Source organism: Lampetra fluviatilis, chromosome 36 (assembly GCF_964198595.1).
Source record: "Lampetra fluviatilis chromosome 36, kcLamFluv1.1, whole genome shotgun sequence".
NCBI classification, from domain to species: Eukaryota; Metazoa; Chordata; class Hyperoartia; order Petromyzontiformes; family Petromyzontidae; genus Lampetra; species Lampetra fluviatilis.
This window is the reverse complement of record NC_136310.1, coordinates 10,237,725-10,262,250: the sequence shown is the minus strand read 5'-3', so window position 1 is coordinate 10,262,250 and position 24,526 is coordinate 10,237,725. Positions and strand designations below refer to the sequence as shown.

The 24,526-nt window shown below is 61.5% G+C and overlaps 1 protein-coding gene across 6 annotated transcripts in view; it reads left to right on the top strand.

The window, feature by feature from the left end:
• HSPG2 (heparan sulfate proteoglycan 2) overlaps nt 1-24,526 on the top strand; it is a 196,729-nt gene that overhangs the window by 108,619 nt on the left and 63,584 nt on the right. For 2 of the 6 annotated variants that reach the window (XM_078873342.1, XM_078873344.1), the window contains exons 24-43: nt 169-348; nt 862-1,047; nt 1,433-1,551; nt 1,963-2,074; nt 3,558-3,671; nt 5,459-5,577; nt 5,743-5,829; nt 14,297-14,346; nt 14,725-14,795; nt 15,119-15,259; nt 16,211-16,399; nt 16,821-16,859; nt 17,654-17,755; nt 17,989-18,519; nt 19,323-19,454; nt 20,681-20,767; nt 21,183-21,275; nt 21,595-21,678; nt 23,055-23,285; nt 23,786-23,899. In XM_078873342.1, the coding sequence (XP_078729468.1) occupies nt 169-348; nt 862-1,047; nt 1,433-1,551; nt 1,963-2,074; nt 3,558-3,671; nt 5,459-5,577; nt 5,743-5,829; nt 14,297-14,346; nt 14,725-14,795; nt 15,119-15,259; nt 16,211-16,399; nt 16,821-16,859; nt 17,654-17,755; nt 17,989-18,519; nt 19,323-19,454; nt 20,681-20,767; nt 21,183-21,275; nt 21,595-21,678; nt 23,055-23,285; nt 23,786-23,899 (2,781 nt within the window). The remainder of the gene's footprint in view (nt 1-168; nt 349-861; nt 1,048-1,432; nt 1,552-1,962; nt 2,075-3,557; nt 3,672-5,458; nt 5,578-5,742; nt 5,830-14,296; nt 14,347-14,724; nt 14,796-15,118; nt 15,260-16,210; nt 16,400-16,820; nt 16,860-17,653; nt 17,756-17,988; nt 18,520-19,322; nt 19,455-20,680; nt 20,768-21,182; nt 21,276-21,594; nt 21,679-23,054; nt 23,286-23,785; nt 23,900-24,526) is intronic. The other 4 variants (XM_078873347.1, XM_078873346.1, XM_078873345.1 and 1 more) reach the window with 3 other exon arrangements.

The window sequence follows — 24,526 nt, the reverse complement described above, 5'->3', positions numbered from 1 at the left end:
CATGTGTGCCCAGGTTTGCCCAGCGCAACACGTGTTTAGACACCCTCAGATATGCCCAGGTGTGCCCAGGTGTGGTTAGACATCCACAGGTGTGTTCAGGTGTGGTTAGACACCCTCAGGCATGCCACTAACTTCCTCTGCCCGCTCCCCCTCCCCCCTGGCTGGCAGGTGCGAGCGGACTTCTCGGCGAGGGAGCAGCCGCTGTACCAGCTGACGGAGCTGGCCAGCGGGCGCACCTTCCGCGACGAGCTGGTGTTCCGCAGCGACGCCATCTTTGTCTACAGCTTCAACACGCTGCCTGCGACGCCGCTCTACTGGGCGCTGCCCGACCGCTTCCGCGGGGACAAGGTGGGCGAGGGCAGGGCAAGGGCAGAGTGAGGGCAGCAGCTGGCACGTGGCCGCTCTCACCACCCCCACCTCCTCTACGTGGGCAATGGGAGGCCGGAGGGCGGGGGGGGGTGGCCACGTGGCCAACGTGTGTGTGTGTGCCCACGTGTGTGTGTGTGCGTGCCCGCGTGGGGAGCGGTGGTATAGCGGTTAGCGCAACGCGCTACGAACCCGGTGGCCCAGTTTCGATTCCCGCTCATGGCCAACGCCGGTGATGATTATCTGAACCGGTCCTGGGCCTCCCCGAGATTGGCCCAGTACCCGGCGCGATGCGTGAACATTAGCAATGGGGAGACAAAATGCGGCCGCGCGTGGTGCTGGCCCCACCACCACCACCACCTCGTCGGTGCTCCGTGGCGGCCTTCACACTCGTCACTCGCTAGCGGCACCTGGCCCAGCACGGGGGAGGGGGGGGGGGCGGCATCTTTGCCTTCGGTGTCACCGAGCGCGTCCGTGCGTCTCCCGCGCCCGCAGGTGACGGCGTACGGAGGGGAGCTGCGCGTCACTGTGCGCTACGAGGCGTCCCCCGGCGCGACGCCGCACGCCACGCCGTCGCTGGCGGACGTGCTGCTGCAGGGCAACGACATCTCGCTGGAGCACCGCCTCAACGCACCGCCACAGCCTGGGGCCTCCACGCCGCTGCGCATCCCCATGCGGGAGGTAAGGGGGAGCTGTCATACCGTCCCCCCCACGCCCACCACCACCCCCCCACCACCACCACCACCGCCCCCCCACCACCACCACCACCACTCCCGTGGGTTTTCTCCGGCGTGATTCGGTTTCCTCCTGCTTCTCACTCACTGATTGGACGGCAGCACCTCATACGTAGAGGACGGCAGAGCTTGGGGGTAGGGTAATTGATAGTGACGCTGGATCCTCGCTGTCCCGTGGCGCCTCCGAGTCATCCTTTCTGTCTCTCTGCGAGAGCGAGGAGCGGGCATCACGCAGATGCGGCACAGCGTTACAAGCCGACACTATATATCGTTATCATCATCATTATTGTTGTTGTTGTAACGCTACCTCGTGCCGTGTGCCCGTTCCCCAGTCATCATGGCGACGGGCGGACGGGCAGCCCTGCTCGCGCGAGCACCTGCTCATGGCGCTCGCAGACGTCGCCGTCCTGCTCGTCCGGGCCACCTACACCGACAACACGCGCCAGGCTAGGTCCACGCCGCACCTCCTCACAGCGCACCCAGCTCTACTACTCACAGCCCCTGGCTATGCAAGTCTAGGGTCTCTATGCAAGTCTATGGGTCTCTATGCAAGTCTATGGGTCTCTATGTGAGTCTATGGATCTCTTTGTGAGTCTGTGGGTCTCTGCGTGAGTCTGTGGATCTCTTGTGCGAGTCTATGGGTCTCTATGTGAGTCTGTGGGTCTCTATGTAAGTCTTTGGGTCTCTGCGTTAGTCTATAGATGTTCACCAGGCTACTCCTGAAGCCATCCACTGGCTCAGCCACCAACCTCCACCTGACAACAGAAACACTGCCCATGAACTCACTGTGATCCTCTGACCCCATGACCCCATGACCTTTGCTCCCCATACCGCCCTCCCCCACCCTCCCATGTGACCGCAGCATCAAGGACATGACCCTGGACGTCGCCGTTCCCATGGAGACGGGGCTGGGCCGTGCCTACGAGGTGGAGGAGTGCATCTGCCCCACCGGCTACCGCGGAACTTCCTGTCAGGTGACTTCCCCTCTATCTCCATCACGTGATGGTGGCTATAGTGGGCGGGGGGGGGGGGTGCAGGGGTGGCGTCGGAGGGTGGGGTGGGGGGGTTGAGAGCATCATTCCAGTACATCTTTTTGCACTGCCACAACTGAACAGAGCCAGCACGTGGCCCCCATGGCACGGGTTGTTTTCTGCTGGCAATTTGCCAAGACATGCAGGGAACACACCGCGCTCCGCCGGCCTCACGAGAAGACATCTCAATCTGGCTCGGGGGCCAAGCAGGGCCAGGGGCGGGGCTAATGACGTGTTTAATGCAACTGGCACTAGTCGTTAACTCTCGCGCGACGTCACCGCATCACCCAAGCCCGTCTGCGCTCCTTCACCACGCGCGTGACGTCAGCGGCGCGGCTCGGGGCTGTGCTGTGGAAAAACAGCAGCCTTCCGAGCCACACCTGCGGCCAGTTTCGGCATGGCTCAGGCACGGCTCTGGTTGCGCGGTGGAAAACTTCCGTGGGTGGCCTCGTGGGAGAGCAACGGGGAGATTCTCGGAACCGCCCGTCCGGGTGCCGTCGCTGGAGAATGGCCGCTGCCTGGGCCTGCCCTGCCGCTCCCTCTTGACGCTAATTAACCCGTGAACTGTGAGACGCACGTCACCATGCCGACCGGCGCTGGCCTCTCTAACAGAAGCGGCGACGTCGCCACGGCGCCGAGTGCGGTAACAGCGTCTGGCCTGCCACTCGCGCGTTAACATGTCGGTGTGCGAGTGATGTTCGCATGTCCTAACCTGTGACCCCTAACCTGTGACCCCTCCCCCCTCAGTTGACCTGTGACCCCCCCTCTCCTGACTCCACCAGTTTGCTGCCCATAACTCCCCCGCCCACCCCTCCCTCCCTCCCCCTCCCTCCTCCTCCCACCCCCTCCCTCCTCCTCCCACCCACGGTGCTCTGCGAGTCCGGGTCACGACCCCCAGCATAGTCCACTCCACGTTTTTTTACCCGAACTCCCGGACACCACAGTCCGTGGGCCCACAGCAGACGTCCAATTTCAGCGGCAGCTCCTGAGCCAACAAAACTCCCGTAAGGTCGGCACACATTTCTAATCAGTCGGCCGTCACGTAGCTGACTCTTAACTGGCCGTATAATTTCCGTCGTCGAGAGAGGGGATGACTCGGAGGGCGCAACGAGGAGGAACCACGGACGAGCGGAGAGGCAGCGGCAGCAGCCACGCTGCGAGCCGGCGCTAACAAATGGCCAAGCTCTGCGGTCCTCTGTATATGTCAAGGTGTTGTCAGCAAATTAAAGAGCATTTGCATGTGCAGGAGGGGGTAGCGTAGCGGAAAAAGAAAACGTGGAGCGGAGCGCGCGTGGGGGTTTCCGGACCGGGGGCCTCGTGGCGCGACCCCTAACAGAGCCTCGCCCCTCCTCACTGCCCACCCCTCCCCCCCTAACCCCCGCTTGCCTCCCTCGCTGCGTGCCGTGGCGCCCGCGGCGCGGGACAGGACTGCGCTTTTGGCTTTACGCGCTCCGAGGTCGGCCTGTACCTGGGCATGTGCGTGCGCTGCGACTGCCAGGGCCACTCCAACGACTGTGACGCGCAGTCTGGCCTCTGCCTGGTACGTATGGGGCCGGGTGGGGCCCACGCCGGGGCGGAAATGGGGGGCGGCCTGGCGGGTTCGCGATCGTTGTCGGGGTCAGCGTCGGGACAAAGCTCACTCTGTCTGTTGTTGTTGTATCCTCAAATCTTGTAACTCAATTTGTACTCACTTCCCAATGTGGTATCGACTGCAAACTTGGTATACTTATGTGATACTGATGACAATACTATATTCTATCATTAAAAATTAAGAATATATATTTTTAAACATTATTTTTTTATATATTGTTTCGACTTCGATCTAATTGTCCACGCTCAACTGACGTTGGCTGTAAATCACCACGGTCCCCTACGTTACGGCAAGCTTCGTGGCCACTTCCTGGAGTCGTGGAGTTCTTCCATTACTCGTACGGTACATTTCATTAAAGCGTCTTTTAAAAAAAAGCGTTTTTAAATATGACATTACTTTGTGCGTTATCGATGTCGAACTCGGGCTGAAGATGTCGATGCACCAGCGCTGCCCGTCCGTCGGTCCGTCCTGTGTGTGACGTGGGGGGGGGGGGTCACGGTGACTCTCGTAACGACGAACCAATTGGCACGAGGCCCCAGCGCGAGGTTGTGTCGCTCGTGGGGAACTCGACCAGGGGACTCCAGACCGCGTCGACCGCAGCTCTGCCCAAAACACCCAGGGCCAAACGCCACCTTGGCCAGACAGCTGCCACGTGTCGCCGGCTGCCGCGCTGCTAAATTCAATTCTGTCGAGGCCCAAAGATGCGCCCCGGTCACCCACTGCAGAATCCGCGCACGAACGTGGTTTTTCCCGACCGGTTTATTTGCCGATGGGTGAATCGCCCTTTTATCTGTTCATGTCTCCTGGGATGGGCAAGCGTAGAGAGAGCCATACCAAGGGGCAGGCATACGGACAGACAGAGGCAGACAGAGGCGGACAAAGATATACGTGGGCAGACAAATAGACAGGGCCACAGAGAGAGACACGGATAGCGAGAACGACAAAGGCGGACGGAGGGAGACCGAGAAAGATGCGCAGAGAGACGGAGTCAGGGACAGAAACACTTATAGCGAGACAGACAGACAGACACAGATTCACAGAGACAGCGCTTCCAGCATGAGGCCACCTTTCTGGATGGTAATAATGTACAATAATTATAATAATAGCAGTCATGGTAGTGATGGTAACCATGGTAATCATGGTAATTATGGTAATTCTGGTAACGATCGTGGTGATGGTGGTGGCAGTGAAAGTGATGGTGGTGACGATGGTAATGATGGAATGGTAACAGTGATGGTAGTGATGATCGTGATGGTGATGGTAATGATGATGGTGATGGTAGTGGGTATCGTAATAATGGTAATGATGATGGTAATGGGAGTGATGGTAGTGACTATGATGGTAGCAATGGTGGTGATGGTAGTGATTATGATGGTGATGTTAGCGATGGTAGTAACTATGATGGTAGCGATGGTAGTGACGATGATGGTGATCCTATGTGTGTTTCACATGTCCCCGTGTAACCCGTATTTGCCCGTGGCCCCTTGTGTCCCCCCCACGTGTCCCTACGTGTCCCCGCGTCCCCCCACCGCGTGTCCCCCCGCGTGTCCCCCCCCCCCCACGTGTCCTCCACATGTCCCCACGTGTCCCCACGTGTCCCTTCACGTGTCCCCCATATCTCCCCACGTATCCCCGCGTGTCCCCCCGCGTCTCCTCGCGCATGTCCCCGCATGTCCCTTCCATGTCCCCCCACATGTCTCTCCCCCCACCCTCCTCCGGCGCGTCACCACACCCAGAGCTGCCAGCACAACACTGACGGGCCGCGGTGCGACCGCTGCAAGCCGGGCTTCTACGGAGACCCTTCCACGGGGGGCCCCGACGCCTGCAGGCCCTGCCCCTGCCCCCCCATCGGACAGTACGGCCCCCCCCCCACAGCACCTCCCCGCACCCCACCCCCCCAGCGACCCCCCCCCCCCTGCGACCCCCCGGCTCCCCCCCGGCATCGCTCACAACACCCGCGTAGCTCGCGTGGGCGGAGGGTAAAATGCGGAACTCCCCTGTGGCTCCCGCGTGCGTGCAGGAGCCCGGGGTCGTGCTACCGAGACTCGGACGGGCAGGCAACCTGCACCACTTGCCCACCAGGACACACCGGCCGCTTCTGTGACAGGTACGGCATTTGCCGGCGTATCTCATGCAGGCACCCACACACCCACACACCAGCTCTATCTCATACAGAGACCCACACACCCACACACCAGCTCTATCTCATACAGAGACCCATATACCCCCCACGTGCCCCCACTGCCTTCACCAACCTGGCAGTGATCACCACGCAGACGTAGGGTCAAACATTGTCAGACCACCATTGTTCAGCACGCAATGACCAGCGTGAAGTACGGTCAAAGAAACCCCCACGACCCACGCGGTGCGGGGAGGACCTCATCCAGCAGTGGATTGACTAAAGGGGGGAGGGGGCTGTGCCACCCACCTCCTCGTGTGCCGTGCCAACCTTAATAGGTGCCACTCGCTATCAGCACTTGCCCCAACAGTCTGTAAAAGGCTACACGGGGGATCTTTGTCTTTGGTGTCTTATCCACCCCGCGGTGGGACGTTTGGGCAGCGGTGCTCGTGGCTAATTTCTGTTGCATTGTGGGAGGAAACTGGAGGAACGCGCGCCGGCTCTAACTGCTGCTTGAAGCTTCGTGCCTGGTCCACGCGTAGCGAGTGTTACAGGGCGACGCTGGGGAGGGGGGGGGTTGACGCTTATTGGGGGGGGGGCAATTTTCGTTCCCAAGCGTCGCCCATTTAAACCGCCGATTTCACTCCGACCATCGCCGAAGCGTCTGGAGAAGTCTACGAAAAACTTTTCCGCGACAGACGGAGCAACACGTGGTGTCACCTTCGTTGACGTGAGCCGCAATCGACGGGCGCAGAGCGTGCAGGCGGTGCGACCGCAACGGGACGAAGATGGGGGGGTGGGGTGGTGGTGGGCGGAAATTGGGCAGGGGCAGCCCCAACCTCTCTCTCATTCCTTGCGCCAGGGCACATGCCAAGGACGGCGCGCCAACGGGCCAGGTATGATGTCGCGAGGTTTGGCCCGTTGTTCGAGGGGATGCCGAGCCATGGCCTCCGCGCTCTCTTGGTGCCACCGTCGGCAGTTTTCTAGTGCGCGGCAGCTTGCCTGCCGATGGGCCCCAGCGAGCGATGGCGATTGGGGGCGAGCCGCTCTGTAAACGTCGCGCCGCGTGGACCGGGCCTAACACTCGGGGGGGTCGCGCTACTCAGCCGTGACTGCCGGCATCCTGGGTGGCGAGACGGGTTCGGGGGGGGCAGGCGACAGGACAGGAAGTGGGGGTGGGGGGGTCGACATAGGAAGGTTTCACCCTTCCGGGCTGAGTGAGGATGCCACCGCGGGGGATCGTGCCCCGGAGGTGGTGGCGGCCCCGCGAGTGGTGCACAGCCCCATCCACGTCGAGGAAGTCTCCGCATCGGGCCGTGATGGCGGCCTACGCGGTCATCGATCGTGCGCTTGGCGCGGTCCGAGCGTTGGGATTTGGGGTTGGAGAATGTCGTCGTCAGCCATGGTCAATCAACTGCCGGATGAAGGCCTCCCCGCCGAGCCACCGCCACCCTCTCACGATCCCACGATGTCATAATAATCCGTCCTGCGCCTGTGCACGGAGCCAAATTCCATCGCTCCATCACCTTGGAGGACATCCACTCCGTTGTCCACACGTTGGAGATTAGCAACATCTGGCATGGCGACCCAATGACCGGCCACTCAGACGAGCCTCTCGGTGGAGCGGCTGCGGTCCAGGGTGCCTGGGCTGGCAGGTGGAAGTAAAGCCGATGAATCAGCAACGTGCCCGAAGTCCCACGAATCACCTGGGTTCGGTAGGGCATCCCTGACGTTCACCTGGGGGAGGCCACACCGAGGAGGTTTCTAAGAAAGGCCCCTGGGATGCCCAGGCCCCCGGACACTAACCCTGCCTCTGCCGATTAATGGCGCTGCCAATTAACCGCGCCACGGGTCCCGGCGCCTGCCGACCCGGCGGCCGTGGCCGCGGCGCCGTTTGCCTTTCCTGCCTCTCGGCTTCCGCTTCCCGGCGCCGGCTGCGATGGCGGTGTCGTTGATGGCTGACTGTCGTCCCTGCCGGTGAAGAGCGGTGGTGTACGCAGATGACCCGGCGGGCGCGGGCATCCCGGGCTCCCCCGGCGACTCCGTCGCGAGCCGGTGCCCCGGCAAGCGCCTCCCCTTCCTGCGCTCAGAGCAGCTCATTCCCGTGGGGTGCTCGCCGTGGGTGGGCGGCCCCGCCGTGCCCGTCCGGCCCAGCCTGCTTGACTTCCGTGGCGGAGAGCCGGCGTTCCCCGGCACCGTGGCGGTGGCGGCCGCCGTGTCCCGGGGCGCCCGGCGCTGGAAGCATGAGGCCCAAGGCGAGGCTGCGGAGAGCGGCTCCGAGCGGCCCGAGGTGGGGAGCGGTGCCGGAGACGACGCGGAGGAGGCAGAGGCGGCGGCCGCGGCGGTGGCGACACGGCCGCCCCCGTCGGCTCGGCGGGGGGGGCGGCGGCAGCCGCCCCTCAACCTTGTCCTGCCGAGTCCACGGTCGGGGACACCGCGGGGCGCGCCCGAAACCTCCGCCCAAAGGGAACTCGGCGAGGCGGAGACGTCGGACGCATCCGCGCGGGACGCGGCCGCTCCCGCCGCGCCCGCCCCCCTCTTACCGTGGGGCCACCGGGTGGTGACGCCGGAGGGGCTGCTGGGGAGGACGGCACGGGCCGTAATCTCACTGCGGCGTCGGCAGCGGCAGCTGTCGCGGGCGCTGGGAGCCGTGCGGCGCTCGCTCTCCGGGCTGCGCCACGAGGTCGCCGCCGCGCTTGGCCGCGTCGCGGCCTCCGAGCTGCGTGCGGACGGCGCGGAGGCGGAGGCGAGGGCTGCGCGGGGCCGGCTGGAGCACGCCGAGCTGCTCGCCGCGGGCCACGCCGCGCAGATCTCCGAGCTCCGGCAGAGGCTGGGGGATGGCGCGGGCGGGCAAGCGGGCAGCGAGGCCGCTGTGGGACGTGGGGCCACGGTGGGCAACACGCGGACTTGGGAGGACCAGCAACAGCCGCAACAACAGCAGCAGCAGCCCGGGGAACGCGAGTCAGCAGGGAGCGGAACGGGTGGGACCTTGAGCAAAGCTCCAGGTGGACATTCTAGTGGATACTCGGGTGGACCCCTACGCGTCCGCGGCAATCGGAGAAACGCCTCCGCGTCGACGCATCCCAGGCTCCCTGGCGACGAAGGGGGCCGACCCGCGCCACGCCGGCGCCCCTCCGCCGTGCCCGCCCGGCGGCACGACGGCCCCGCCCCGGGCGGCTCGGCGGAGGATGATGCGACATCCGGCGACGGCTCGGCCGTGGCTGCCGGCAGCGCGGGCGTCGCTGCCACCGCCGCCACCGCCACCACCGCCGCCACCGCCGCCGCCGTCGCGGCGCCGTCTCCCACGCGGCGCTGCGACGAGCCAGAGGCGGAGGCGGTGCCGGGGGTCTCCACCGCCCGCACGACGGCCAGGCCCGTGGGAGGGCGGGGCGGCGGTGGCGGCGGCGGGAGGGCCTCCACGTTGCGTCTGCAGGAAGTGCTCGAGTTTGTGCGCGGGCAGACCGTGGTGGGCGTGGGCAGCGGAGGGCAGCCGGCCTCGGGTGGTGCCGGGCGCAGTGCCGAGGGGCGCCACGGCCGTGGGCACGGGGGGCTGTACCTGGCGCTGGGCCGCCTCGCCGTCCCGCTGCACGTCATCCCGGACTGACGGGCCTGCGTATTGCCGCACGCACGCACGCACAAAGACAAAGGTTCTCCCGTATATAGCCTGAGCAGACTGTTAGGGAAAGTGCACTCACACATATACACAAACACGCGCGTGCGATACGCGCTTGGACCGTGCGTTTGAGTTAACCGTTACTTAGACGTTGTGCAGATTAAGTGCAAAGTAAAAGGGTTCGTGGGCACATGTCCTTGGTAATCTCACACATACAGCCCCGACACCCTCACACACACACATACACGGCTCTAACACTCACACACACACACGCCCCTGACACACACCCACACACACGCCCCTGACACACACACATCCCTGACACACACCCACACACACACATCCCTGACACACACATATCCCTGACACACACCCACACACACGCCCCTGACACACACCCACACACACGCCCCTGACACACACACGCCCCTGACACACACACATCCCTGACACACACCCACACACACACATCCCTGACACACACATATCCCTGACACACACCCACACACACGCCCCTGACACACACCCACACACACGCCCCTGACACACACACGCCCCTGACACACACACATCCCTGACACACACCCACACACACACATCCCTGACACACACATATCCCTGACACACACCCACACACACGCCCCTGACACACACCCACACACACGCCCCTGACACACACACGCCCCTGACACACACACATCCCTGACACACACCCACACACACACATCCCTGACACACACCCACACGCCCCTGACACACACCCACACACACGCCCCTGACACCCACACGCCCCTGACACACACCCACACACACGCCCCTGACACACACACATCCCTGACACACACCCACACACACACATCCCTGACACACACATATCCCTGACACACACCCACACACATATCCCTGACACACACACATCCCTGACACACACCCACACACACACATCCCTGACACACACATATCCCTGACACACACCCACACACACGCCCCTGACACACACCCACACACACGCCCCTGACACACACACGCCCCTGACACACACACATCCCTGACACACACCCACACACACACATCCCTGACACACACATATCCCTGACACACACCCACACACATATCCCTGACACACACACATCCCTGACACACACCCACACACACACATCCCTGACACACACCCACACACACGCCCCTGACACACACATATCCCTGACACACACCCACACACATATCCCTGACACACACACATCCCTGACACACACCCACACACACACATCCCTGACACGCACCCACACACACAGCCCTGACACACACACATCCCTGACACACACCCACACACACAACCCTGACACACACACATCCCTGACACACACCCACACACACAACCCTGACACACACACATCCCTGACACACACCCACACACACATCCCTGACACACACCCACACTCCGCCTGTTGGCTGCCCGTGCTGGTGTGTGTCTAAGCCGTGTGTGCTGCTGCTGGCTGAGTTAATAAAAACGCAACGTAGAGGAGAGGACATTGTTGGCATCGGTGCAGAAACAAGCCTTGGAGCTCCGCGTCATCATCATCATCATCACCACCATCGTCGTCACCATCATCACCGTCGTCATCGTCGTCACCATCGTCATCACCACCATCATCATCACCATCATCATCACCACCATCGTCGTCACCATCGTCATCGTCGTCATCGTCATCATCATCGTCACCATCGTCACCACCACCATCATCATCACCATCGTCACCATCGTCGTCATCATCACCACCATCATCATCACCATCGTCACCATCGTCACCATCGTCGTCATCAGCGTCATAATTGTCACCACCACCATCATCATCGTCACCAATATCATCGTCGTTGTCATCACCATCATCGTTATCGTCACCACCATCATCGTTGTCACCGCCATCATCATCGTCGTCACCACCATTCATCGGGACCACCATCATCATCACCACCATCATCACCACCACCACCATCATTATCGTCATCACCATCATCACCATCATCGTCAGCATCTTGGAATTCTTAGAAATACTTCTCCCTCCTTCTTCGTCTTGCCCGTGGCACCGTGTTCAAGGGCTCGACGCCAATGTCGAGGTCTGCCAGCCACGAGAGGGCTTCAGGAGAGAGTTGGTGCAGCTCAGCTACTCCTCCTCCTTCGTTGAACGAGCCCAGGCCACAGTGGGTTCACTGCGTGCTCCGCAGTTTGGGTTCCATGGCCACAGTCGCGCCGCCACAGTGGTTGCGTCTTACATTTTTCTCCACTCATGGAGGAGGTGCGGTGCATCGGCCTGCTGATGTTCTGATGCGGTCGATGGTCACACCGCCGGCACCTTCGAGGAGGGTTGGCGTAGGAAGGAGGAGGTGCGATGATGATATTTGGGTCCCGAATGGGGTCTTCTCCCCCGTTCCGAGACGTCTGCAAGTTGCAGGGTGTGGGTGGTGTCCCCGTTCACCGACGAATCTCGGAACACGCGAGCAGCTCAGCGTTAATTTAATTTTGAGAGGCGTAGCAGCGCCGCTGTTTTTAGAGACATTGTTACTCACCGCAGAGAACCGTAGCGACACGACCGCCTGCCACTCAAACTGTGCCACACACAGCCCTCCCGCATGGCCTTCTGGGAGCCTCGGTACTGATAAAGTTATTTTAGTTTTTCTTCCGATTCCTTTCCGACGACGCTCCGGTTCCATCTCCGTCGAATGTGGCGTTGCCGTTGCCACGCCGCCGCTCTCCGGTTGCGTCGAGCGGGACCCCAGCCGGTCGGCGTCGCGCCCCGTGGCCCGGCTGCCATGCGTCAACGGGGACGAGGGGGCGACCACGCCGGTTTGGGACGACAGTGCAACATGCCCGCGGGGGGGGGGGGGGGGCAAGCAGCCTGCCCCTCGAGCGCTCGTGTCCGTGGGGAAGCCGGTAGTGCGGCGGTTAGCGCCATGCTGCGCTACGGACCTGGCAGAGACCCGAGTTCGATTCCCACACACGGCCACCAACACCGGTGATAGATCATCTGAATCGATCCCTGGGCCCTCCTCTAGGTCGACCCAGCCTCAAATGAGTACCCGGTGCGGCAAGAAATTATCGCCAACTGGGGAGACGAAGGCAGCCGGGCGTGGTGCTGGCCACCCATCCCCTATTGTGTCGTGCCGGCCTTCATAGGTGCTACTGGCTAACAGCACTTGCCCCTACAGTCTGTTAAGGCTACGCGGGGGAAGGGCTTTGTCTCCGTGTGGGGCATAGTGGCATACAGCTCGTATCCCTCTCACACTTCACCAAGCCGCACCAGGGCCGTGACGACCTTTTAAGCGGCGCCGGGGACATTTTTCCACCGCACAACCCGAGCCCTGCCGCTGACATCACGCGCAGCAAACGAGTCGAGAAGCACGTGGGTGACGCCGCGTCCTCACCGCGTACCGACTGATGTCATCAGCCCCTCCCCACTCTGCCTGGCCCTGCTTGGCACCCCCAAGCCAGATTCAGACGTCTTCTTCTTGTGAGGCCAGCAGCGTAGCACGGTTTGGTTCCTGCTGGGCTCGGCAAACAGCCAGTGGGAAAACCACCTCGTAGTACGCGAGGGCCCTGTGCTGGCTCGGCTCGCATGTAGCAGTGGCAAAAAGGGGTTATCACAGAGTCACGCTAAGACACACGCAGACGCAGGCTGGGGAGAGGGTGAAAGGAGACCAGATGATGCCCTGGTTTAGACCAGGTGAATGGAGACCAGGTAATACCCTGGGTGAGACCGGGTGAATGGAGACTGGGTGAGGCCCTGGGTGAGACCAGGTGAATGGAGACCGGGTGAGGCCCTGGGTTAGACCGGGTGAATGGAGACTGGGTGAGGCCCCGGGTTAGACCGAGTGAATGGAGACTGGGTGAGGCCCTGGCTTAGACCAGGTGAATGGAGACTGGGTGAGGCCCTGGGTGAGACCGAGTGAATGGAGACTGGGTGAGGCCCTGGGTGAGACCGAGTGAATGGAGACTGGGTGAGGCCCTGGGTTAGACCAGGTGAATGGAGACTGGGTGAGGCCCCGGGTTAGACCGAGTGAATGGAGACTGGGTGAGGCCCTGGGTTAGACCAGGTGAATGGAGACTGGGTGAGGCCCTGGGTTAGACCAGGTGAATGGAGACTGGGTGAGGCCCTGGGTGAGACTGGGTGAATGGAGACTGGGTGAGGCCCTGGGTGAGACCGAGTGAATAGAGACTGGGTGAGGCCCTGGGTTAGACCAGGTGAATGGAGACTGGGTGAGGCCCTGGGTGAGACCGGGTGAATGGAGACTGGGTGAGGCCCTGGGTGAGACCGAGTGAATGGAGTCCGGGTGAGGCCCTGGGTTAGTCCGGGTGAATGGAGACTGGGTGAGGCCCTTGGTGAGAGCGGGTGAATGGAGGCCCTGGGTAAGGCTGAACAGGTGGCCTTGCCCCAATGCTTGAACCTTCTCATGCAGGTGAGTAACCTCTTTCTCCCCCCCCCCCCCGTGCCTTCCTCCTCCCCTTTTTCCACTTCCCCTCAAAGCCGACCCAGTACAGCAGAGGTTCACAATCACAACCGCCAATCGCTGTGCGTGTGTGTGCTCGTGTGCGTGCAGGCGTGCTGCGCTAGGGACGAATTGCCATGTTTTGTTCACATGACAAACCTTGCTTATTGGCTGTGTCGGGTGGTGGCGGGTTTAACGACACATTTATATTGACGCGATCTAACCCTAAAAAACCTCTTAATGATAATATTGGTCGCGAAAGCCCTACTACGTGTTAAAATGCAGGCCATGCTGGCCTGCATAGGTGCTACTACTCGCTTAACAGCACATGGGGGATCTTTGTGTGTGTGCGTGCAGGTGTGCAGAGGGATATTCTGGAAATCCCCAAGCTGGCCAGCCCTGCACAGGTGAGATATGCACAGGTACACAGTTGTGGATCACCAGTGATGTGCACAGGTACACAGGTGGGGGTCGCCCAGGCTAGCGAGTGACGTGCGGGTAGGCCTCAGCAAGGTAAGGTAAAAGTGTAAAAACAACGAGCCTACCTTTACCCTACCTTTTACCTTACCACAATACAATCACTCTACCCTACCTTTTACCCTTTAGCAGGTAAGGTAAAAGGTAAAAAGCAACGAGCCTACCTTTTACCCTTACCCCTTGGCATGTCGACACCTTTACCCTTTACCTTTACCCTTTTACCCGGTTAAAAGGGTACAATTACCTTACCTTGCCGAGGCCGACGTGCGGGTGAGTGACGTGCGGGGGTGCGTGTGTGTGTGCCACAGAGGGATGCCGCTGCGACCCCCGTGGCAGCGCCGGGGATCAGTGCGACAGCCACAGGGGCTGCCAGTGCAAGGTGAGGCGCGCGCCATGGCACCGCGCATGGGGCTGGGTAGTAGGCGTGGTGTGGTGTGGTACGGTGTGGTGGTGTTGTGTGTTGTGATGCGGCGTGTATGTATGTAACGTGGTGTGGTGGTGTTGTGTGGTGTAGTACGGCGTGCCTGTGTGGTACGGCGTGCCTGTGTGTAATGTGGCGTGGTGGTATTGTGTGCCGTGGTGCGGCGCGCCTGTGTGGTACAGCGTGCCTGTGTGTGATGTGGTGTGGTGGTATTGTGTGCCGTGGTACGGCGTGTCTGTGTGTGACGTGGTGTGGTGGTGTGCCACGGTGTGCCGCGCCAGGTGAACGTGGAGGGCCGCACGTGCGACACGTGCCGCCCCGGCACGTTCCACCTCCACGCCGACAACCCCGACGGCTGCCTCGCCTGCTTCTGCATGGGCGTCACTGGGCAGTGCGCCAGCTCCGGCTACTACCGCCACACGGTGGGCACACACACACACACGTGGGCACACACACACACACGTGGGCACACACACACACGTGGGCACACACACGCACGTGGGCACACACACACACGCACGTGGGCACACACACACACGCACGTGGGCACACACACACACACATGAGCACACACACACACGCACGTGAGCACACACACACACGTGGGCACACACACACACGTGGGCACACACACACACACGTGGGCACACACACAAACACGTGGGCACACACACACACACGTGGGCACACACACACACACGTGGGCACACACACACACACGTGGGCACACACACACACACACGTGGGCACACACACACACACACGTGGGCACACACACACACGTGGGCACACACACACACGTGGGCACACACACACACACACGTGGGCACACACACGTGGGCACACACACACACACGTGGGCACACACACACACACGTGGGCACACACACACACACGTGGGCACACACACACACGTGGGCACACACACACACGTGGGCACGCACGCACACATGGTGGGCACACACACGTGGGCACACACACACGTGGGCACACACACACACACGTGGGCACACACACACACCCGTGGGCACACACACACACGTGGGCACACGGTGCACACACATGATGGGCAGACACATGGCTGCACGTGGGCACATGGTGGGAAAATGTGATAATGCTAATTATGCTTCTGATGATGATGCTGATGATGATGCTTCTGATGCTGCTGCTGGTGATGATGATTCTGCTGATGATGATGATGATGATGCTGCTGCTGATGCTGCTGGTGATGATAATGCTGCTGATGGTGATGCTGCTGCTGATGATGATGCTGCTGATGATGCTGCTGGTGATGATGATGCTGCTACTGATGATGCTGCTGCTGTTGACGATGCTGCTGCTGCTGATGATGCTGCCGCTGCGCCCGCGTGCAGATCACGATGGGGCTGCAGCCCGGGGGCGAGCACGGCTTTGCGCTGGTGAACCGCGCCCGCACCACCGTCGTCACTGACGGGCTTCTGCTGGAGCGCGTGGCCCCGGGGCGCGTCACCGCTCCCGCCTTCGGCCAGCTGGCGCCGCACACGCACTACTGGCAGCTGCCGCCCGTCTTCACGTCCGACAAGGTGACGGCGCTCGGACGCTCGCTCGGGCACGTGCTCGTATAGCCTTGACAGACTGTTGGGGCAAGTGCTGTCAACGGGCACCCGTGAAGGCCGTCGTTTGCCTCGCCACTGGCGATGTTTACGCAACGCGCCGGGTACTCGTTTAAGGCTGAGTCGCACGCACGCAGGCGCGCACGCACACAAGCACGAATGGCATGTTCCGCACGGCCTGCTCGCCACACCCGTTTTTACCTCCTGTCTCCTCATTCGTTCTTCCTCCGTTCTTCCTCCGTGTGTTGTGCGCCGTCTGCCTCTGTCTCCCCATGCCCTCCGTGTCTCTCCCGTCTCTCTCCCCGTGTCTCCCCCGTGCCTCGCAACGACGTCGGTAACGTTATCGCTGTCGTCTCCGCTGGTGACCGCGTTACCCCCGTGACCCCGGCAGAGAGAGAGAGAGTTTGCCCGCATTCGCCGAGCTCACAAGGTACGCAGCAGGAACAGCAACGACGACAACAACAACAACAACTCAATAACAACAACAGCAGCAACTGTGTGCGGACGTTTGCTGTGACTGAATGCGGTGCCATTGCCCTGCACGTGTCAAATGGCAGAGAACGGGAAACGTGGCTCAGCCATCCTGCAATAACTGAATAACAACAACAGCAACAACCCAAAAATAACAGGAGCATAACAACTGTGTGTGGACATTCGCTGTAACTAACACCTAAAGTTTACAAATGTCTAGGAGGCTCCACCGGGATACATGGTGATGTGGCAGCCCCTCCCACCCTCCAGCCCCGCCTACTTTTACATAGCCACGCCCACTCAACCACTTGCATCACCCGCAGAGTTGAGCGACCTCCCTCGCGGTGTCCTGACGATGGTCCCACCCACTGCTCAGGTAGCCCCGCCCACTGCTAATGTAGCCCCGCCCACTGCTCAGGTAACTCCTCCCACTGCTAATGTAGCCACTCCCACTGCTCAGGTAGCTCCGCCCACTGCTAATGTAGCCACTCCCACTGCTAAGGTAACTCCGCCCACTACTTAGGTTTCTCCACCCATTGCTCAGGTAGCCCCGCCGTTTGCCCCGATCACGAGGCCATGATGCCTGCTCGCCCACTCGCTCCTTCCTGGCATTGCCTCGCCCTCACAAGCGGCCGTGCATGGCGTGGTCACCCTCCTGCCCCTTCCACCTGCATGCTGGCATGCCGCCCTGACCCCGTGACCCCGTGACTTGGTGACCCCGCGCCCTCGTGCCTGCGTTCCTCGCGAGCGCAGAAGGAGATGGCGACGATGACCGAAGACGAGCTGCGCCGCGACGCCTCCGCGTGGCAGCACCTGACCTCCTTCGTGGCACCTTCCAGGGCCAAAAGGTCGCAGGTAGCGAGCGCCCGCCCTCTGTCTCTCTCCCGCCATCTCACCCGTCGCCACCGCGACAGCTCCACGGCGCTCCTCTCGTTTCACTTCCGCTGTCGTTTCACTTCCGCCTTCCTTCTCCACTCCCGCGGCGAGGCTGCAACTGCGAGCGCTGTCCCCCTGCTCCTCCCTGCTCCTCCTGCTCCTCCCTCGCACCCCCTGTCCTCCTCTCTCCGGCCTTTCTCCCATGACCTCAGGGCTCCGACATGACCGATGAGCAGCTTCGGATCGACTCCGACGTGTGGAGCCTCTTCCCGTCATTCTTCAGGCCGCGCCGTCCCGCGGCCGAGCGCCCCCTCCCTGGGCCTCCCGGCCTCGCCAACGCCCTTCCCGAGGGCCTCCCCGACGATGCCAACCCCAACGCGATCCCCAACGAGCCACCCGGCGCTCCCCCGCACCGGCACGCCCAGGGGGGCGGCCGTCGCGGCGGGAACGACGACGGCGGCGATGGCGCCGCATTCGGGGATAATAATTTCCTCGATCTTTTCCCGGTTTTCTCGGACGCCGGCTCCGGTTGGCCGGAGGATTTCCCGGCTCGGCGTGGGCGGGAGTCGGGGGGCCGGGCGCCCCCCCCTCCCCCACGCAGGATCCCCCTCATTCTGCCGCCCCCCCTCCCGACGCCGCCGCCCCCGTGGCGCTCGTCGTGGTCGTCGTCGCGCACGTCCGGTTCCCCCGTGTCAACCAACAGTCGTCGCACACAGCTGCAGAGCAAGACGCACGTGGGGCAGGTGAGCGCCCGTGGGAGATCGGGGCAGGTGATCACCCACGTGGGCTAGGGGCAGGTGAGAGCCCACGTGGGCTAGGGGCAGGTGAGAGCCCACGTGGGCTAGGGGCAGGTGATCACCCACGTGGGCTAGGGGCAGGTGATCACCCACGTGGGCTAGGGGAAGGTGATCACCCACGTGGTCTAGGGGCAGGTGAGAGCCCACGTGGGATAGGGGCAGATGATCACCCACGTGGGCTAGGGGAAGGTGAACGCCCACGTGGTCTAGGGGCAGGTGATCACCCACGTGGTCTAGGGGCAGGTGAGAGCCCACGTGGGATAGGGGCAGATGATCACCCACGTGGGCTAGGGGAAGGTGATCACCCACGTGGGCTAGGAGCAGGTGATCACCCACGTGGGATAGAGGCAGGTGATCACCCACGTGGTCTAGGGGCAGGTGATCACCCACGTGGGATAGAGGCAGATGATCACCCACGTGGTCTAGGGGCAGGTGATCACCCACGTGGGATAGGGGCAGGTGATCACCCATGTCGGCTAGGGGAAGGTGAACGCCCACGTGGTCTAGGGGCAGGTGATCACCCACGTGGTCTAGGGGCAGGTGATCACCCACGTGGGCTAGGGGCAGGTGATCACCCACGTGGGATAAGGGCAGGTGATCGCCCACATGGGCTAGGGGCAGGTGATCACCCACGTGGGCTAGGGGCAGGTGAGCGCCCACGTGGGCTCGGGCCACAGCAAAGCCATCGCGGAGCTGCGAGCTCCCAACCGCTAACAGAGGCATCTGCACCCCACCGCCCCTCCCCCCAGTTTCCCTCCCTCCTGGAGGCGGCCCCCCACTTCGACCCCCTGACCTCTCGGGACAACAAGTCGTCCAATGAGATCGCGGGGGTCCACGAGCCCTTGACTCCACGGGGGGCTCGGCCGCACGAGGTGGCAAAGGTAGAGGTGGTGGGGAAGACAAAGGTGGCCGGGCGTGGTGCTGGCATTCGGGGGGGGGGAGGGGGTGGCGTGTGTGCGTGCGTGTGCATCTGGTGTGTTTGTGTGCTGTGGTGCGTGTGTGTGTGGTGCGTGTGTGCGTCTGTGGTGAGCGGTCGTGGTGTAGCGGTTAGCGCGCCGTGCTCCGAACCCGACGATCAGAGTTCAATTCCCGCTCACGGCCAACACTGGTGACGATTATCTGAACCGGTCCTGGGCCTCCCATAGGTCGACTCGGCCTCAAATGAGTACCTGGTGCGGTGTTTAAACATCGCCCCTGGGGAGACAAAGGTGGCCGGGCGTGGTGCTGGCCAACCACCCCCTCGTGCGCCGTGTAGGCCTTCATAGGTGCTCGCTAACAGCATTTGCCAAAACGGTCTGTTAAGGCTACGGGGGATCTTTTCAATTGTGGGGTGTGTGTCGCGTGTAAGCAATTGCGGTGTGTGTGCGCGCGTGTGTATGGTGTGCATGAGTTGTGTGATGGCATGTGCATGGTGTGTGTCACGCGTGTGGAGTGCGTGTGACAGCATGCGCTTGTGGTGCGTGCGCGCGTGTGTGGTTGTGGTGCACGTCACCACACACACACACGCACACGTACGTGCACCCGTGGGTCTGCATGAACGCCAACGTCTCATTGCTCATTTCAGCGGAGTACGCAGTTTACGGCTGTTCAAGTAAGTATCATTAGTTTTATTTTTCCCCCACCGTTTTTACTCTGTCTCTAGGGGGCTCAGCCCCCCCCCCGGCCCCCTAATGAGTGGCTGCATGCCTGACCCTGGTCTGACCTCGGCCTACCGAGACTTTGGCGGGTGCGCGCAAACGCCTCTGCGGTTTCCAGTTTTTCTCACTTCATCTTTTCCCCGTTTCCTCTTTGTCTTGCGTGGCTCCGGACGTTTCCCACACGACGACCCGGCCACACCGACACTGTCGCTCACCCAACGTCCATTCATGCCAACCACTCCACCGCCGAAACTCCTTTCGATGAATCCTCGTACCGACAACAACAACAACTCCTCCACCGTGTCACCATCGACGCAACAACGCGCCATCACACCACCACCGCATCACGTGCGATACAACGCCGTCGCACCGCACACCGGAACGCCGCACGCCACCACCACCACAACCACCACCACCACCACCGCCACATCACATTGCCTCTCGACACGGTGCGGCCCACACGCACACAGTATGAGTTGGTCTACAGGGACTGGCCGCTGCTGCCTCGAGATGAAGTCTTCTACTGGCGCCTGCCCGACTATATCTGCTCCCAGCAGGTGCGGGGAGGGGGATATTCGTTGGCACCCTCTTCTCCATGCGATGGGCAGGGTGCGGAGCGTTTGTGGCTAATGGGGGGGGGGGGCGGGGGGTAATGGGGTAATTGGGAGGTCGGGTCGAGACATCCGGGAGATGATGGTGATCCTGGGAGGTGCCGGGTGGATGTGGTGAGATAATTAACGATGTGTCTGTGCGTGCGCGTGTGTGTCCATGCGTGTGTCTATCTGTGCGTGTGTGTCTGTCCTTGCGTGCGTGTGTGCACGTGTCCGCATGTCTGTGCGTGCATTTGTCTGTTTGTGTCTGTGCGTGTGTGCGCCCATCTGTGCGTGCGTGTGTCTGCGTGCGTACGTGTCTGTGCGTGTGTGCGCGCGTGTGTGTCTGTGTGCGCGTGCGTATGTGCGCGCGTGTGCGTAGGTGACAGCGTACGGAGGGAAGCTCCGTTACACGCTCTCCTACTCTGCCGGACCCCAGGGCTCCCCCATCCCTGATGCTGACCTCCACATCATCGTAAGCCTATTGCATCACCATCGTCATCATCAGCCTCATCATCCTAAGCCCATCTCATCATCAATATAATCTATCACATCATCATCATCATCGTCGTCATCATTAATTTTCACGTCTTTACGACCAATAGTAGCGGCCGACGGGCGTGCGGTGTGCGACGAGTGGTGATTGGCAGGCGTCGTGGCGCTCGGCGGTTGATGCGGTAGCGCTGCGTTTCGCGGTGCCGCGTGCCTCGGTCCCGCTGCTGTGCGGCGTGCGAGCCGAGGGCGTTGCCGCGGCTAACGGCGGCGCGGTGTGCCCGCGCGGCGTTGCGGCGCAGGGCAACGACATCACCCTGTCGGCGTACCACCGGGAGCAGCTGCAGCCCGGGGAGACGCGCACCTTCGAGATCCCCCTGCGCGAGGTGAGCCGCCCTCGAACGCAGCAAACAAAGACAAAGCTCCCCCACCCCCCGTTGTAGCCTACGCAGGCTGTCGGGGCAAGTGCTGTTAATGAGAGCCTATGATGGCTGCCATGGCGGTATTGTGTTGCCATGCCCCGGCTGCCTGGCAACGCAGGGTGACTCCATCTCCCGTCGCCACGACGATGCGGTCCGGCACAATCCTTATCTGGTGTCCATACAAAGACAAAGATCCCCCGTGTAGCCTTCACATACTGTTGCAGCAAGTTCTGTTCGCGAGCGTCTATGCAGGCCGGCACAGGGGGTGGGTAGCCAGCACCATGCCCGGCCGCCTTTGTCTCCTCAGCGCTGATGTTTACACGCAGCACCGGTACTCATTTAAGGCCGAGTCTGCCTAGGGAAGGCCTGGGGACTGGTTTAGATATTCGTCGCTGATGTTGGCCTTGAGCGGGAATTAAACTTGGGGTTGTAAAACGGTGCGGTGCGTGGACCACTGCACCACCGCCCCGCACTACACTGTCTGTTAAGGCGGTCAGCACACACACACTCAGCACACCACACACACACTCAGCACACCACACACACACTCAGCACACCACACACACTCAGCACACTACACACACACTCAGCACACCACACACACTCAGCACACTACACACACACTCAGCACACCACACACACTCAGCACACCACACACACTCAGCACACCACACACACACACTCAGCACACACACACTCAGCACACCACACACACACACTCAGCACACACACACTCAGCACACCACACACACACTCGTCACACCACACACACACTCAGCACACCACACACACTCAGCACACCACACACACTCAGCACACCACACACACACTCAGCACACACACACTCAGCACACCACACACACACTCAGCACACCACACACACACTCAGCACACACACACACTCAGCACACCACACACACACTCAGCACACCACACACACACTCAGCACACACACACACTCAGCACACCACACACACACTCAGCACACCACACACACACAGCACACCACACACACACTCAGCACACCACACACACACACTCAGCACACACACACTCAGCACACCACACACACACACTCAGCACACCACACACACACTCAGCACACCACACACACAGCACACCACATACACTCAGCACACCACACACTCAGCACACCACACACACATTCGGTACACCACACACACACTCAACACCACACACACACGCGCTCAGCACACAGGTGCTCAGCACGCACGGACGAGCACTAACTGGCCGCCAACAACGCCGGCCTTGACGGGAGACTATCTTTGGCTCCGTGCGCCCGCGCAACCCCCCCCCCCTTGACCCCGCCCCCAACGCAGTCGTACTGGCAGCGGCTGGACGGGCAGCCCGCGACGCGCGAGCACCTGCTGATGGCGCTGGCGGACGTGGACGCGATCCTCGTGCGCGCCTCCTTCTCCACGGACACGGCGAGCGCCAGCATCGGCGGCGTGTCGCTCGAGACGGCGGTGCCGGGCGACACGGGCGGGGCGCGCGCGCTCCAGGTGGAGCAGTGCAGCTGCCCCGCCGCCTACACCGGACTCTCCTGCCAGGTGGGGGCCGGCGCCGACTCCGACCGGATCGCCGGCTGGCCGGCCGCCGTTGCCGAGCGGGCGGCCGGCTAGGCCGGAACGCGCGTCCGGGCGCTTCTGCGCAAGGGGGTTCGTGAGATGCGGGAACACGTGGCCGGGACGGTCACGTGCGTAACGCGATGGTCGCGTGCGTGTGCGTACGTGTGCGTGTGCGTATGCGTGCGTGTGTTCGACGTGGGCGTGCACGCACAGCGTAACGGACGAGCTCGTGCGCACGGCGGTGATGTTGATGGCTTTGTTGCGACATGATGACGATGTTCGTGACGATCATCAAAATGATGACGATGATCATGATGACGATGACTCGGAATGGGCTCTGCTCCGGGCTACACGTCGACTGTGTATGTACAGTACGTTGAACTTCTTTCGCACCCTACGTGTAGCCAACCGCGCTAACCGGAGGTGCGGAGATGCTGACGATGATGTTAATGGCGACGGTGGCCGCGTGGGTTGCGTTGCAGGACTGCGCTGCGGGCTACACGCGCACCGGCGGAGGCCTCTACCTGGGCCTCTGTGAGATGTGCGACTGCAACGGCCACTCAGACAGCTGTGACCCAGAGACGGCGTCCTGCTCTGTGAGACAGCGAGAAACACACAGCATCCACGACACACACAGCATCCACACAGCATCCACACAGCATCCACTACACACAGCATCCACTACACACAGCATCCACTACACACAGCATCTACTACACGCAGCATCCACTACACGCAGGATCTACACACAGCATCCACTACACACAGCATCTACTACACACAGCATCCACTACACGCAGCATACACTACACACAGCATACACTACACACAGCATACACTACACACAGCATACACTACACACAGCATCCACTACACACAGCATACACTGCACACAGCATACACACAGCATCCACTACACAGCATACACTGCACACAGCATCCACTTCACACAGCATCCACTACACACAGCATCCACACACACAGCATCCACTACACACAGCATCCACTACACACAGCATCCACTACACACAGCATACACTACACACAGCATCTACTACACACAGCGTCCACTACACACAGCATCCACTACACACAGCATCCACTACACACAGCATCCACTACACACAGCATACACTACACACAGCATACACTACACACAGCATACACACAGCATCTACTACACACAGCATACACACAGCATCTACTACACACAGCATCCACTA